The sequence below is a fragment of the Pleurodeles waltl genome, chromosome 6 (genome assembly GCF_031143425.1).
Source record: "Pleurodeles waltl isolate 20211129_DDA chromosome 6, aPleWal1.hap1.20221129, whole genome shotgun sequence".
NCBI classification, from domain to species: Eukaryota; Metazoa; Chordata; class Amphibia; order Caudata; family Salamandridae; genus Pleurodeles; species Pleurodeles waltl.
The window spans coordinates 250,040,298-250,056,855 of record NC_090445.1 but is presented as its reverse complement, the minus strand read 5'-3'; the positions used below and the strand labels follow the sequence as shown (position 1 = coordinate 250,056,855).

The following is a 16,558-nucleotide window of genomic DNA, read 5'->3' as shown; positions in this document are numbered from 1 at the left end:
CTGCACCTGAGCCCCGAATAGTTGTGGCTCCACCTTCAGGATCTCGTCCACCATGATCCTTAGCTCCCTTTCTGTGAAACGTGGATGTTTGGGGGGTGACAAGGTGAGTGTGGTGAATGGTGTCGGGGGTGGAATTGCGGTGAGGGTGCTCTTCTGAGGTTCAGTGTGAGTCTTGTGTATTGTTGCGTTCGGTGTCTGCTTCTGGTGTTCTCTGTCTTCGTTGGCCTACTTTTGTTGCAAAGGATTGTGGGGTGTGTCTATGAGTGTTTTTATGGTGTTGTAGATGTGTGTCAGGTGTGTGGGTTTCTAACTTATCCAATGTGTGCACTTCTTACTGTTGGGTCCACTTGCCGCCCGTGGCGGTCTGCACTGCCAATGGTCGTTCGGCTTCCACTGACCGCCAAGGTGATTTGTGCATCATTATTTGGAGGGTGGGATGTGGGTGTGCTCGGCGGTGGTGGGGTGGGAGGTCTAGCATTTCCTCCAACAGGGTCCTGGCAGAGACTGGTGATTTTTTACGGAATCTGGTTTTTGGTTCATTATATGGCGGGTTTCTGTTCACCGCCAATGGCAGTCTTCTGTTCACCGTCGTCGCAGCGGTCAGCGGTGTTTACCGCCCTGTTCATAATGACAGCCAAACTCTTCTATATGAAATACCTTCAGTGCAATGCAAAACACTGTTTTTTTAAAGTTAAATGTGTGCAAACTCTCAAACATATTGCTGCCTTCAAACCCAATCTGGGAATGTTTGGCTTGCTTACCTAGTCAACAAAGGGTAATAAGTGTAATTCCTGGCTTATGCATTCATAAAATTAACCAGTATCACTTTCTTTTGCTTGTAGATTAAATAAAAGAATCTAAAATGTTAAAACTACTTGCAACAGTATTTCTTACTCTAATGAAAAAACAGTTCAATGAGATTTAAGAACAAAAAGAAAAGGTCAATATCATTATCTGAGAAAGCAGATTTCAGATATATGTGTGAGGCTTATCAGAGACCAAAGGGTATAGAGATATTCATATACAGTACAAGACTAAGTGACGATTCAAGGCCAAAGAAAATATCAACATTCACTATTACATTTTGATAAGTTACAAAAGATACAATTATGGACAAATAATGTCTTAATGGCCGTAATGCTGGATCAAATCTAATCTAAATTGTGTTATGTAAAACTCATAACATCTGTTAGGCGTCATAATTTGGAGTTTTAAATATTATTCCTATGGTTAGCAGGCTCTTGTCTTTCAACCCAAAAAGTAGGAGGCTCACATCACTATATTTGCTTGTACAATTAAAAATATATTTAAAAAAAGCATTAATCTCAATTCTTAAGAAAGTAAAATTGTTCCCATACTAACTTCTGTCAATCCATACAAAATATATTACTGACCTTGGGCAGTATCTCCTGCAACATGGTCCTCATATTCTAGAGTGTCACCAACACCAGCTTCCCTAACTGGTTTGATTATCCAGAGAGGAAAAAATACTTAGTTAGCATTGCTACAATCATATCTTTCTTGCTAAAATAACAGTGATATGCAGAATTAGTTTAAAGGAATGGTCCTCAGAATACATGTTTAATTTACTCTTTACAGGCCTTAATTACATGCAATTTCGAATAAAAATAAATGAAAATTCTCTCACACGTCACATGAACCTGATACTTACCTGTAGCAAAAGTTCTTCATCAAATGTCTCTTCCTCATATTTAAATTCTTTCCTGCAGTTTTGGGGCAAAGGGGAGTTGTAGAGGCGGGAGTTGTGGTATGTGGGTGGAATGAAGGAACACTACATACTTATAATAAAAAAGTAATATATTGAGTTCTACCCTTGAAAATCGATCTCTATGTCTATAAAACTCTCTAAAGTGTTCTGTAAGTGGAAATCCTAGAATGTCATCATGAGACAGAAGCTTCATTTGAAATCCTGACTGCATCTTTTTATTTTCGCTTAAAATTAACTTTACATAACCAATTGTAAGGATGCTGGATAAGCTGACCATGATAAAATAAAACTGCTGTTTAAGATAAGTAGATGTTTTCTTTTTATGACTGGGGTTATCTCAGATTTTCAACCCACATAAAGAGGAGACTAAGAAGCAGGTTCTAATGGGAGTAGGGACTTTGAAGAAACAATGTGGGAACTAACAAACCAGGCATTGAGGGTTGTCTGTCTTCTGCACCTGAGCCCCGAATAGTTGTGGCTCCACCTTCAGGATCTCGTCCACCATGATCCTTAGCTCCCTTTCTGTGAAACGTGGATGTTTGGGGGGTGACAAGGTGAGTGTGGTGAATGGTGTCGGGGGTGGAATTGCGGTGAGGGTGCTCTTCTGAGGTTCAGTGTGAGTCTTGTGTATTGTTGCGTTCGGTGTCTGCTTCTGGTGTTCTCTGTCTTCGTTGGCCTACTTTTGTTGCAAAGGATTGTGGGGTGTGTCTATGAGTGTTTTTATGGTGTTGTAGATGTGTGTCAGGTGTGTGGGTTTCTAACTTATCCAATGTGTGCACTTCTTACTGTTGGGTCCACTTGCCGCCCGTGGCGGTCTGCACTGCCAATGGTCGTTCGGCTTCCACTGACCGCCAAGGTGATTTGTGCATCATTATTTGGAGGGTGGGATGTGGGTGTGCTCGGCGGTGGTGGGGTGGGAGGTCTAGCATTTCCTCCAACAGGGTCCTGGCAGAGACTGGTGATTTTTTACGGAATCTGGTTTTTGGTTCATTATATGGCGGGTTTCTGTTCACCGCCAATGGCAGTCTTCTGTTCACCGTCGTCGCAGCGGTCAGCGGTGTTTACCGCCCTGTTCATAATGACAGCCAAACTCTTCTATATGAAATACCTTCAGTGCAATGCAAAACACTGTTTTTTTAAAGTTAAATGTGTGCAAACTCTCAAACATATTGCTGCCTTCAAACCCAATCTGGGAATGTTTGGCTTGCTTACCTAGTCAACAAAGGGTAATAAGTGTAATTCCTGGCTTATGCATTCATAAAATTAACCAGTATCACTTTCTTTTGCTTGTAGATTAAATAAAAGAATCTAAAATGTTAAAACTACTTGCAACAGTATTTCTTACTCTAATGAAAAAACAGTTCAATGAGATTTAAGAACAAAAAGAAAAGGTCAATATCATTATCTGAGAAAGCAGATTTCAGATATATGTGTGAGGCTTATCAGAGACCAAAGGGTATAGAGATATTCATATACAGTACAAGACTAAGTGACGATTCAAGGCCAAAGAAAATATCAACATTCACTATTACATTTTGATAAGTTACAAAAGATACAATTATGGACAAATAATGTCTTAATGGCCGTAATGCTGGATCAAATCTAATCTAAATTGTGTTATGTAAAACTCATAACATCTGTTAGGCGTCATAATTTGGAGTTTTAAATATTATTCCTATGGTTAGCAGGCTCTTGTCTTTCAACCCAAAAAGTAGGAGGCTCACATCACTATATTTGCTTGTACAATTAAAAATATATTTAAAAAAAGCATTAATCTCAATTCTTAAGAAAGTAAAATTGTTCCCATACTAACTTCTGTCAATCCATACAAAATATATTACTGACCTTGGGCAGTATCTCCTGCAACATGGTCCTCATATTCTAGAGTGTCACCAACACCAGCTTCCCTAACTGGTTTGATTATCCAGAGAGGAAAAAATACTTAGTTAGCATTGCTACAATCATATCTTTCTTGCTAAAATAACAGTGATATGCAGAATTAGTTTAAAGGAATGGTCCTCAGAATACATGTTTAATTTACTCTTTACAGGCCTTAATTACATGCAATTTCGAATAAAAATAAATGAAAATTCTCTCACACGTCACATGAACCTGATACTTACCTGTAGCAAAAGTTCTTCATCAAATGTCTCTTCCTCATATTTAAATTCTTTCCTGCAGTTTTGGGGCAAAGGGGAGTTGTAGAGGCGGGAGTTGTGGTATGTGGGTGGAATGAAGGAACACTACATACTTATAATAAAAAAGTAATATATTGAGTTCTACCCTTGAAAATCGATCTCTATGTCTATAAAACTCTCTAAAGTGTTCTGTAAGTGGAAATCCTAGAATGTCATCATGAGACAGAAGCTTCATTTGAAATCCTGACTGCATCTTTTTATTTTCGCTTAAAATTAACTTTACATAACCAATTGTAAGGATGCTGGATAAGCTGACCATGATAAAATAAAACTGCTGTTTAAGATAAGTAGATGTTTTCTTTTTATGACTGGGGTTATCTCAGATTTTCAACCCACATAAAGAGGAGACTAAGAAGCAGGTTCTAATGGGAGTAGGGACTTTGAAGAAACAATGTGGGAACTAACAAACCAGGCATTGAGGGTTGTCTGTCTTCTGCCTAAGATTGAACATTAGAATCAAATCATATCTGTTTTAGAACCTGTAATGAGAGTGCCATATGACAGCACCTCTACACATCTTGGTGGAGTTCTGCAGTCACAGCCTTAACCTCAGTAAAAAGTAAGCAGTGAAACAAAAATGAAAAAATTAATTTCTTCAACTACTCGCTCTTCATCGTGAAAATATCCACTGAACTTATTGAATCCGCCTGCCTTTGAGTAGGGTCACAATCTTATGTATGACAATCTGGAGTTTGCATAATTTGTATATAAGTAGATATCCAATTAAACTCGAAAACATATATAATGGCAGATTCTGAAAACTGATATGCCTCTTTTGCAAGACAGATTAAATATAAAAAAAACAGAAAGGTAGTTCAGTTTTACACAGAAAAAAACTATCTTAGTGGGGCTATTCATAAAGCTAACTTACATCTGTGAGTGAGTTCCATGTGCAAATATACTCTTATACTTTTATGTCTTCACCCCCAGAAAAAGGGTGTGGAGCCAAATTTACTGGAGTAAGTTACTACAGCCAAAATGAGCAAGAGTAAGCTGCTCTACGCATGGCCAACCACTGACAGTGCAGCATCCTCACAAAGAAAATAATGGATTCTGAGACTCAAAACAGAACCCCACAAGAAATAATATTCAATTAAATCAATTTAGTTCAACTTTTTAAAGTATATTTGAATTTAATTCAGTGTTACAAAGATCATAAATCTAGCCCTGAAGTTCCCCAAACTACACAGCAAAATTAAATTTTTGCGGCTGAGATCTTAAACCCAACTGGGAGGGGTGGAGAGGTTTAAGCACAGAGAGGTTCTATTTGTGTCACCTACTCTCCTCAGTCAGGAGTTAGGTAAGTCTCACCCTGTCCCCTTATGGCTTCTTCATTTTTATTTTTCAACAAACAGGGAAGTAGTCATCACATTCTGTAAGAGTGAACCCTAAATGAGCAAAAAGAGAAAAATCTCCCTATCCAATAGAGTTTGCGATCTTTTGAAAAAGTTAAATCTGGAAAAATAAAAAGTGAAAATGAATGAACACCCTCTGGCCAACGCTTCCAACGTTCGTTAAAACAAGCAGTGGCAATGACAACAGGTTTGGCTATACTATACTGCACCCACAAAAGCATGCCACTCATTCTGCAGACACACCTCTCTCCTGCATTAATACAGACACCGCTTATCTTGCAATCAAACACTTTTGACTAACTGCTCACTCTGCCTTCACCCACTACATACCCTGCCCTCCAACACCATTTTGCCAGCACTCATGTATCTCTGTCCTGCATACTCACACCTCTCTCCCTGTGCTCACCAACTGTTCACCTACGCACAAACATACCTCTCGCCCTGCACCCACTCACCACCCATCCTGCACACTCACACATCACTCACCCAGCACATTTATACTGTTCATCCTGCACTTTACACACACACTTCACACTGCACACACAATTCTCACACTGCACACCCACTCAACTTGTCCACACCCAATACACCATGAACAATCACATACCTCTCATCATGCACTCAATCATTGTGCACCGTGTGTACTCATTCATCTCTCAACCTGTTCACTCAACACCTTTCATCTGTGCACTCACACAGTACTCACCCAGCACTTACCCACCACTCTCACACTGCTCATCCTTCGCACCCACACACCTCTCACCCTTCACATTCACACACTGCTCTTCCTCCATATTCTCACATTACTAACCCTGCATATTCACACTATTACCCTCTATACACAGACAGAGCTCACCATGTACATGCACCATTCATCCTGCAGTCAAAAACTTACCCTCCATTGCACTTGCAAACCTCTCTTCCTGCTTTCATCCACCTACCCTACATTTGCATGTAAGTGGACATGTATTCATGCACCCATTGCCCTGCATTCTCCACTACTCACCCTGCACTCACACACTGTTCACTCACTCAATTACAGCTCATCTGGCATGACCACACACCTCTCACCCTGTACTCACACACATCTCACCCTATACTCACCTATAAAACTCCACTCACCTTGCACTCACCCATCGCTCATTCTGCACACACTGATCACCTTACACAAACCCGAACTCTACACACACTGCTCATCATGTAAACTGACATACTGCATATCTTGCCCACACAGTGCTCACTCTGCACTCGCCGAATCACCTTGCACTCACCCACAATCACACTTCACTCACCTTCCACTCATACACCAGACACCAATCTCTTCCCCTTGCACTTAAACACAGCCAACACTACAGACATGCACACTATTCACCCACTCTACACACTTGCACACTATTCACCTTTCACTCACACATCGGTCAATCAGAAGCAGCCTAAGGGTAACATCTGATAAAGAAGAGGTGAGCTATTGCTGCTGGGACTTTGAGTCTGTCCTGAACATGTCAACACATAAAAAAAAACACCTCAAGCACAACCTTTGCAGGCTATGCATTCAAGCCAACAGAGGGTTAAGTCTGCAACACAGTGCCCTGTCGATGGCAGCATACTGAGAGATCAAACCTGACAGACAGGTGAGCTGACTCAGGAGCTCTACCTTAAATACCTATTCTGTGTATTCCTCAAAGTGCTACTGCCCCATGCACTGATCGGACCGCCCTGAGCCAGTAGACCACTCACCAACCAGTCCTCAGCCTCAGAAATACAGGCAGCACAGGGTGGTAGCACTGCAGAGAGCAGCTGGCAGGCCTTGCATGGCCAGCCGGGGGCCAGCTGTCATGAACAGGTCCAACCATCACCCTTCTCACCATGCAAAATCTATCGGCTGCCTTCACTATGAGTGACAGCATTCTGATCTTTCACAAGTAGCATACTGGCACACAAAATAGTTTTGTTCAGTGCCAGTGACTACTGGTGCAATGTGTACGTTTGTAGACAAAAACATATTTTTGCTTCCTGCCAATGTTTTTTATAAAAGGGCGGGCCAGGATTTCTCACAACAATGATATTTTACAAAGTCTGTGTCAAAATAAGACACACATTGACAAAACCAAAAGAGTGACCATGAATATCAGACCTACTGGCTTTGCCAATCTTTGTTTATTTTCAGGTTTCCCATAATCATATTGCAACTTTGTGCAGTGATTTTCCACTATGAATATTTTTTGGAACTACAAGCATGTATCAAAATATTTTACTAAAAGATGCTTCAAAGAAATGGTACCTAAAATGTCACAGTTTAGCAAAACATTTTTCCTAGTTGCATTTTTGTGAACATTTTATTTTGAAAGCAAAGAATCATCAATCTTACTTTGAAGCTTCTGCAAAATATTTGCATTTAATCAGAAAGCCTTCTGGGAGCATTCTAGGTATCCTAATATTGTTAAACTTTGCTAATGTGTGGACACATTTCTATACTACGACCACTGTAAGGAGGGCAGTCCAAGCTTACAACATTTCCTTAGAGAGCTCAACTTGATAATAAAGGCTTTGCATTACTGAACCGTAAATACAAGTTTGAACAGCATTAACATACTGATATAAGTATTATCTTAACTGCAAACAATGCACTTCCCAGATCCATAATGTGGCACTGTAAACTGTCAGCCAAACAGTTTGTGCTGCAGGAGGTTGGGCCTAGTTTTCCCAAGGACAACATGAAAACTTGTTGTCCATGACCCCAAACAATATGTCCTGGGAGTCAGGATATAGAAATTTCACATCCCTGAGGTACAATACATTGTATCCTGCAGCGCAGCTGCCGATTTCCAACAAAGATGAAACTATAAGGATTGTGACTATGACTATATAGATGTGATGTGACTGAACTTTGTACCAAACACAGACATAAAAGATACTCCACTTGAAGTGGCTGATTTAACACTTTTCGAGCTTGGTTCTTGTCTATGAGACCATCACGGACTACTGAGAGCAGCATATTCTATCTGTTTTATTTCAGGCATTGTTGAAGTATCATACTCGTAGAATACAAATAGCAGAATTAATTGCCCAAACAATATCATGCTGTCTGCTAAATGTCCTTTGCAAAAGGGGTATCTGACCTCATGGAACTGACTTTGGCTACACCGTTGCTTCATCTCACTGGAATTTGTTGACTTCCATTTCCGTGACGAAGTCTGAACATAGAACTTTTGACTGTGGCTTCGACCCATGGTCATCCGGCAACAACACTCCCTCCTCGGACACCTCTGGCAGCCTTGTCCAGCTGACCTGTACATTCTCAGACATTTTTCTTCAAGACTTTTTTTAAGTCCATAGGTAAGAGCTGACCGAGTCCAATCCACTTCTTGTGTCCAGAAGGCTCTCTATTGTGGTCAGCCTTAACTTTCGACTTTGATCTGGTCTAGAGCGACTAGATGTCCACAGGTACTAGATTTCACTTAAAACTTTAGAAAGTCATAACTCTGGTTCTCCTGATTGGATTTTGCCATTTTGGTGTCAAATACTTTATTAACAATGTACTCCATTTTTCTAAATTGATTTGGGATTTTTCCTGTGTTGCATTTTCACTTTATTACTGTTTGTGTGCTGCATAAATACTTTATACATTGCCTCAAACTTATGCCTGGATGCTTTTTGTGCCAAGCTACCCAGGGTTAAACACCAGTTGATTTTGTGACTTTCTGTGGCTGATCCTGCAAGGGATTGTGGCTGTTGGTTGACCAGGGCTCACAACCTAGTCAGCCAGCAACCCAATTTCTAGCAAGGCCTATCCAACTAGGAGATGTGACAGCATGACAGTGGCAAACTATTACTGAGGGAATTGATCCCTAGATTCAGTATGCCTACCTTTATTTGTATGCATGAAGGAACCCTATATAATAAAGAGATCCTTAAATTTTGTGCACAGCTTTACAGATTCAGCAGAAAGTTCCACTGCAATTACAGACCAGAAGCATCAGGATTGACTGAACGGATGAATGGAACTGTAAAGTTGGCTGAACAGATGAATGGCACTGTAAAGTCCAAACTGGCTCAATTGTGTGCCACATCTTCCTTGAAATGGTAGAAGCACTTCTATTTGTGTTGATGAGAATTAGAAGCACTTGGGCTAGACGGACTGACCTTTCTAGACGCTGAGTGTTCTTGGCGAGGATTATGACAATCCCTTGCAGTGCCTTAGCGGCACTTGTGTCAAAAAGGATCAGACTTTGTTTGATTACTGCAAAGGTCTAGCTGATGTTGTGTGATTTGTCTCTCGTCAGATAAATTTGGTGACACCATACACTCCAATCTAGTGATTGGGTGTTGGTGAAGAATCAAGTTCATAATCTGTTTAGAACCAAGGTGGAAAGGCCCCCACCAAGTGATTCTTGTGACTATTGTATTGTAAATGTATTTATATAGCGCTTACTACCCCTGACGAGGCGTTGAATCGCTTAGCGGCGAGTAGCACGCTACTCTGGAACCCAAGAGGAATTAATGGTCGATTAGTATAGAGAAATAGGAGTAGAGTATTAGTATGAGTTATTTTGAGCGGAGGATATGTAAGTTTGTTAGTTGGATTGACTAGAGTAATGGAGGGATAGAGGAGGGAAGAATCCAGTAGTGTTAATTGGGATGAGACTTGGGATGAGTAAAGGAGAGAGGGAGGAGCATGTGGAAAGGGGTTAGAGAGATTATGGTAGCAGAATGGGTTTTGGATGAGTCAAAGGTGAGATAAATCAGGGAGCATTTAGTGGGGTTGTTTGGGAGATTATAATAGTAAACTGAGATGTGGGGTGAGCCAGGAGCGGTAGTGAAGGAAAGAGCTTAGGTAGGGTTATTTTGGAGATCAAAGTAGTAAAATGGGTTTGGGATGAGTCAGAGTGGGGATGGAATATAGATCGATAGACACATAGGGTGATGGGGAGACAGAGTAAAGCTAACGAGAGAGCAAATTTTAATTTATTATTTAATTTTATTTTATTTCCTTTTTTTTTTTTTTTTTGCTCTAGTACAGTAGAACTAGAGTAATAAATAAACAGATATGTAAATACATAGTAAGTGAATATATGTGCAAGGAATATAATACTGGGTATAATAATACGAGAACTAAAGTTATATTGTATAAATACAGACTTTCAAGGTTTGTAATATTTGATGTTAATTAATAAGTGTACTTTTCTAACATTCATTTATCTTTCCTCAATTTTTCAATAGTGAAATGCTTGCCATTAAATAGCTAGGATAACATTTGCTCATTATGATTTAAAAAAGAAAACAGGGATTCATAAGTATCTTATATAAAATGTTATGAAGAAATACCAAGGAAAGTGACACATTTACAAGATTTGATTTGAAGAATGTATTAAATCCGTCGGATAGTGAGACCCATGTTGCCACCTGATTACAGGGACGTTTTGGGAAAAAGTAGTCAGCACTCTCTGCACAAAAACTATTTCTAAAAGAGTATAGAAGCACACATCTCCACGAAAACACAATTCCCACCTTTGCAGTGCTCTGAGCTTTCTCCTTTTCCCTCTGACTTCCACAAAGCCACATTTCCCCAAATCTATTTTTTTTTAAAACAACACAAGGATCCAACAAACCTGTGCCTTAGAAATCAGCAACTTCCTCACCTCTGCAGCTATTCATTGTCACAGGAATCCATGCACCAACATTGTGAGCATCCACAAAGCAACTCACACAAAGTAGTGTATTTGGCTTGGTCATATCCAGGTTTTCACTGACCCGCCATACCCAAAGGGCACCTTAAAGCTCAAACCATTATGTTATACCGACCTCCAATCGTACATGCCACGCGCTCTAGAAGAGCGCCCTAAACCTGCTCATTACAACTAGTTAAAACACACAAAAAACGTCATATCACAAGAACACCACTACAGCATGACACAGATTTACTTAGTCACTGTCACTATGGAATGTCAACATGGACTGGACGCAAACATCATTACCTGATGCAATGAAGAAATCACTGGCGGCACATAGCCCATATGGAAAGGATGGTACAAAACCAGATCACCAAATCTTCTCTCTTCTCTTAGAGAACACCGCACACATAAAGCAACAACGCCAGCATCACAGAAGACTGCAACAAAGGAAAAGGTGTCATCAAGTCCACCTTGCCGTCAACCCAGTCCCTGGCTCAATTAATCCCTACTTACACCACAAATGCAAGATCAATGTTTTTGTCAGTGAGATAGAGAACATCAGGCATCTGGTAGACAGCACCAAGCAAATCGACAATGTTCTTCCAGTCACGCCAAGAAATATTCCCATGTGTACGCATGTCAAGCCACTCTCGATCACAAACCAACGCTTTCTGTGAAAACAACTCATAGTAAGAGGATCCTGAAATATTAGCATGATCATTAGTCCTTGACATTAGATTTTTTCACTCAAATCACTCAATTTTAGCCTGATGTGTCAAGAAGTCAGCTTCCTGTACACAATAGTAGCCGCTGAGGGATATGGGTCAAATATGGACCAGTACCGGTGTATGCAGGGACGTACTTTTGACTAAAACAAGCATAGAAAGGATACAGTGGATTTGGCAAAATATTTTTGAACGGGTAAGAGAATGAAGTGCACGAATACTAGATGTGAGGTTTGGCACTGTACGTTGTTTCACAATGTGTATTTATACACGTACTCATAGATACAATGTGATTGTATGTGTTCTGATTACAAAAACAAGGGTCATCAAATAGCACGCTGACTCAGAAAAGTAATACCACTACTAATACACTAACGCATATGGAAAACATAAATTAGGTAAATAAAAAGCGGAAAGTGTTAAAGAAACGCTGGCATTCGTTAAACAATCTATGAGTGAGAGAAAACAGGTCCAACCACAACAAATCACACGTAGAGTATTCAAACCCACGTCTTGAAAACATACCCTATGTGCTATCGTGCCACTCGTCATACACCGGAGCGCATCAACTGCTTAGCGTCCAACTTAAAGTGTGGAGTCTATATTGTTGTATTTATTGTTTATGTCAAAACACAATAAAAATATGAGAGGCGGGGATTTATATTCAACTTGTAAGGAAAGAGCTGCCCACCAAGAACCAGAACTTATATGTGGACAGAGTGTTTAAGGTGCAAGCTAATATCAATGCTGGACTCCGGTAAAAAAATATAGTAATCAATATGTAAATTGGCTGCTCCCCGGGACATGAACGGTCATGATGCAGTGCGAAAAACAAAAGGGCGTGCCCCGACCAAGGAGTCTGTTATGTGACTAGGGCAAAGCTTCCTCCTCTGCGCTGCATGCCCAGTGCACCGTCACCGCCAGTAGGAAGCAGTCTCCTATAGTGTAGGAGGCTTGTATGTGCATTGAAGGCATTGATATAACCTGGTCTGCACCTCACTGCCCTTGCGTACACCAGCTACCTAACCAGTTTACAGCCTTACGCCTGTACAGTGCTGTGCGCCCTTTCACACCACTTTCACGTCGCTCACAAACACCTTATCTTCAGCACCTCCCACAACCCAGCACTGCAGTTCTCAGTCTCCCCATTCTTTATTCTCATGCGCTGCAGATCCGCCTCAGCCTCCTCTGCAGTCTACTATTTCTTTCTCTCTCTCCAAGATCTTCTTTTGCGCCCACTCAATGTCTCTCGCCATGCAGCCCTCAATCTCTCTCAATGTTGTGTGCTCTCTAGCATGACTCTCCCGCTGTCAGACCACTGGTCTGGAGATACCAGTTAGTTACTCCGCTTTGTCACTCCCTGTTCCTGAAGCTCGTTTCTCACTGCTCCTTCATCCTCTCTGAATTACTCTCCAGAGTTTTTGTCCTATCCCAACAGCCAGCCTCTACCTCCCTCCGGCTATTACCTCCTCTCTCGGGGATCAGTTGCAGTAAGCTACATGCAGTGACAACAGAGAGGAGTTATAGTGACCGCCTCCTCACCTTCTTCACTACCTTGAAGTGTATTAGTATCCCACAGTGGATCAATGCATCTCACACAAAGAGAATAAAGACTACAGATGAAGAAGTGGTGACAGCAACAACGGATTCACAGTCTCAAGCTTGAGTTGTTGCATGGATCCATGAGGGTGGTGAAGATCTTGAAGATCCCGTGACGGCGGGATGTGGTTGGTGGGGATCGTGGCGGGGGCGGGGGGTGTTTGAAGGAAGCCCTAATTAAAATCAAGGAAACATAACAAAAGCATATCACAAACAAAAAGAACAAGAAGAGGAACAAAAGAAGAAGACAAGAAAATTTGTTCAAAACCGCTAAGCACAAACAAAAGACTGTACTGAAAAACACTAAGGCAAGAGACAATCGGAGCAGTGCCAGAGGCAATGGAATTAGATAATGGAATAATGAAAGTGGACCCCTGCAGCTAATAGACCATTATAGAAATGTTGCAGAGGGACATTGATGATGGTTAGAATCATCCGATGGGGGTTTGTTGAATTAATTGTTGGTTTCAAGAATATCTGAGCAGTAATATGAACATTCTGCAATTCAAACAACAATTCTGTAATGTACAGAAGTGTGTTTTCGTGACACAGGCCAAACTAGTCCTTGATAAGATCTCAATTCCATCTTTCTTTGAGAAATTATTTAATTTATCATTGACACCACAGACAGTAACACATGCACTAATGCCTTGTGTTGACATGCTATTCTTATAGAGCCTCAGAAGATGTTCCTCAGTTAAATGGTTGCTCTCCAAGGCCTCTTCCTGCTCTGTTACTCTACGTCTTTTCATTCACAAGACTTTTATTGCTTATGTAACCAGATTTGTGCTAATACGACTGATGACATTATATCAAAGGAGACTCGTTATTACACATTTGGGGGGATGGTAGTGGTATTATATGACATTTTATAATTCTGTATTATGATTTGATGATATGTTGATACATTTGGTCACCCTATGCTTACTGTGTGATTTCCGTTGCTTTATATGGGGAATCACTCAATAAAAATATGTGTTTTTTGGGCGAGCGAAAAGATTTTCCCTGCCCACATTTCTACTGATTTGATACATATTCTGGACGTAGGCTATTTTCCATATTTTACTCACGCTGCATCTATTTTGAATGATTTCTGAGTTTTAGGCTTATGGCTGGAATACTATACACCTAGTTTATATTGAGGCTTAGTATCTGTATGCCTTCTGCAGTGCACTTTGATGTTTTAATAAACCTTCATGGTTTTCAAAAGTACTGATCTCAAACCTCTGAGTAAAGGCTAATTCTTATCCATTGCTATTTGAAATGCTGTTTTAAATCTTAACTTTAGGGACATATTTCTTCATCTATTCTGTCCCGACTCTGCAATAGACGCTTTATTTCTATCATGTCTGACTATCAAAAATAGCGCCAACATTCTCTTACTGAAACCCTATGAAAGTCTATGAGTAAGTTATGATAATCAATGCCACAGTTAAGTACAGTACGTCATAAAAAACTGTTATTAAAGAGATCAATTGTGAAATTCTCAAAACTGATCAAATTCCAACCAATTCCTAACCTGTTAGTAATGCAAACAAATGGTGAGATGAAACACGTGTAATGAAAACAAAACCAGAAAACCCTGCTACTAAGGCCTTATTATCATTACAACGACTTGGTAAAATATAGCAGAATGTAAGAAGCCTCCATAAATTCAGGGAGGCAAAAATGTAATCCAAGTATAATAAACTTTTAAATTCCTCCCTATACTTTATTATGCGAAGATTCCACAACAACTGCTGAGCCTCCCCATGGTAAAGTATAGGCAAAGGCAAAAATGTTCAACTAGAAGAAATGAGAAAAAATGAAAAAAATGTTTATATTAAATATTAATAATGTAAACTAATTATATATATTTTCTTCAAAAGTAGAACAAAAGACAAAAATGCTGAAGCACTACTAACTTATGTTCAACTAAATCTTTAATTAATTAAAAAATATGAAATTTAAATTATTTCCTGGAGAAAATACATTTAAAAAATCCTAACTTAAGTGAAAAGATGTTTTTTATAATCCAATAATTATATTAAAAATGGCATAAAGAATTAATGAAAAGTAACTTACGTTTTTTTGATAACCATTAATGCTACATTAGCTTTAATTTAAAAAACAAATTGTTGAAATATTTTATATTCAAATAATAAATATGTATTATTTTTTAAGCATTATGTTTATTTATATTTTTAACTATGCTAGATAATTTAATGTACCATTATTTCTTTTCACGTTCTTTTTTAAGTCCCTAGCTCCATGATTTCTATGGAAGGGTGTTGCAGTACCAGTGACTCGCCATTGGGTGGTGCTATAGTTATTCATTCCTGAGCTGGAGTAATTTATTATTATTTATGGGCCCTTTGGGCTGTGCTAGAAGGGGAAATTGTAAACATCAAAGGGCTTACTCTTTTGTGGGAGGGTGTACAACCCTCCTTAAATCCCTCCCTTATATCCTCTCCTTTACTCATAAATATTCCCCATTTTCCAGCCACTCTCGACTGTCCCTCCCACATTTACTACTAAAACATATACTTATGTTAGTGGAAACTCTGCAGTCAGGGAAAAGAGCTCCTTAAAGAAAAATATAGGAGAGAGGGAAGTTTGTGAATAACCTTTTGTAGTAAGTTTGTAATACTGTTATAGTAGTATAAAATGAAATTTGTGAATAGACCCCTTTATCAATACAATGTTTTATAGTAAAAGGGCCAGTGAAGAAGTTCTTTTATTTCAAAAAGCCACATTAGGGTCAATTTTTTGTGGTCTCTCATCTAAATTCCTAAACAGTGGGAAAAATAAATTGAGGAAACTAAAGTATCCAAGATAAACTAAAAAGGACACTGGGGAACAAACCTTCATTGGATAGCACAGGACAAAATAAATCTGATACCATTGCCTTTCCACTTTCACTTCAATTAGTCACCTCAGGCCCATCTGGATTGCTAATAGCATTAAAAGTATAATTTAACTGCAGCTCCATGCTAGCAAATCCCTCATTTGCGGACCCAATAGCTTTAGCCAGGATGTCATCCAACAACAAGGAGGAAAACTTCTGCTTCTCACCCTTACTTGTCATAACAAGTGACGGTGTAGCTTTTCTTTTCCCCATACTGCTGTTAAATTAAATGTCGGGTTGCAGAAAAGAGGTGGGACCAACTCAGCCTCTTCCAATCTGTGAAGGGCTGAGGTTGGACCTGTCCTTGGCCCAGGTGGATTCCATGCAGGATGATATGAAGACCTCTTAAGTGGCACTTTCAGAGGTGTGGCCCCACTCCACCAACCACATTCC

At 39.8% G+C, this 16,558-nt stretch overlaps 1 protein-coding gene across 4 annotated transcripts in view; it reads right to left on the bottom strand.

Annotated features, from left to right (window-relative positions):
• Positions 1-16,558, bottom strand: part of MAPT (microtubule associated protein tau) — a 755,319-nt gene that overhangs the window by 456,871 nt on the left and 281,890 nt on the right. For 2 of the 4 annotated variants that reach the window (XM_069238040.1, XM_069238043.1), the window contains exons 5-6: positions 3,575-3,640; positions 1,395-1,460 (exon numbers count right to left, since the gene is read on the bottom strand). In XM_069238040.1, coding sequence (XP_069094141.1) covers positions 1,395-1,460; positions 3,575-3,640 — 132 coding nt within the window. The remainder of the gene's footprint in view (positions 1-1,394; positions 1,461-3,574; positions 3,641-16,558) is intronic. The other 2 variants (XM_069238041.1, XM_069238042.1) reach the window with 1 other exon arrangement.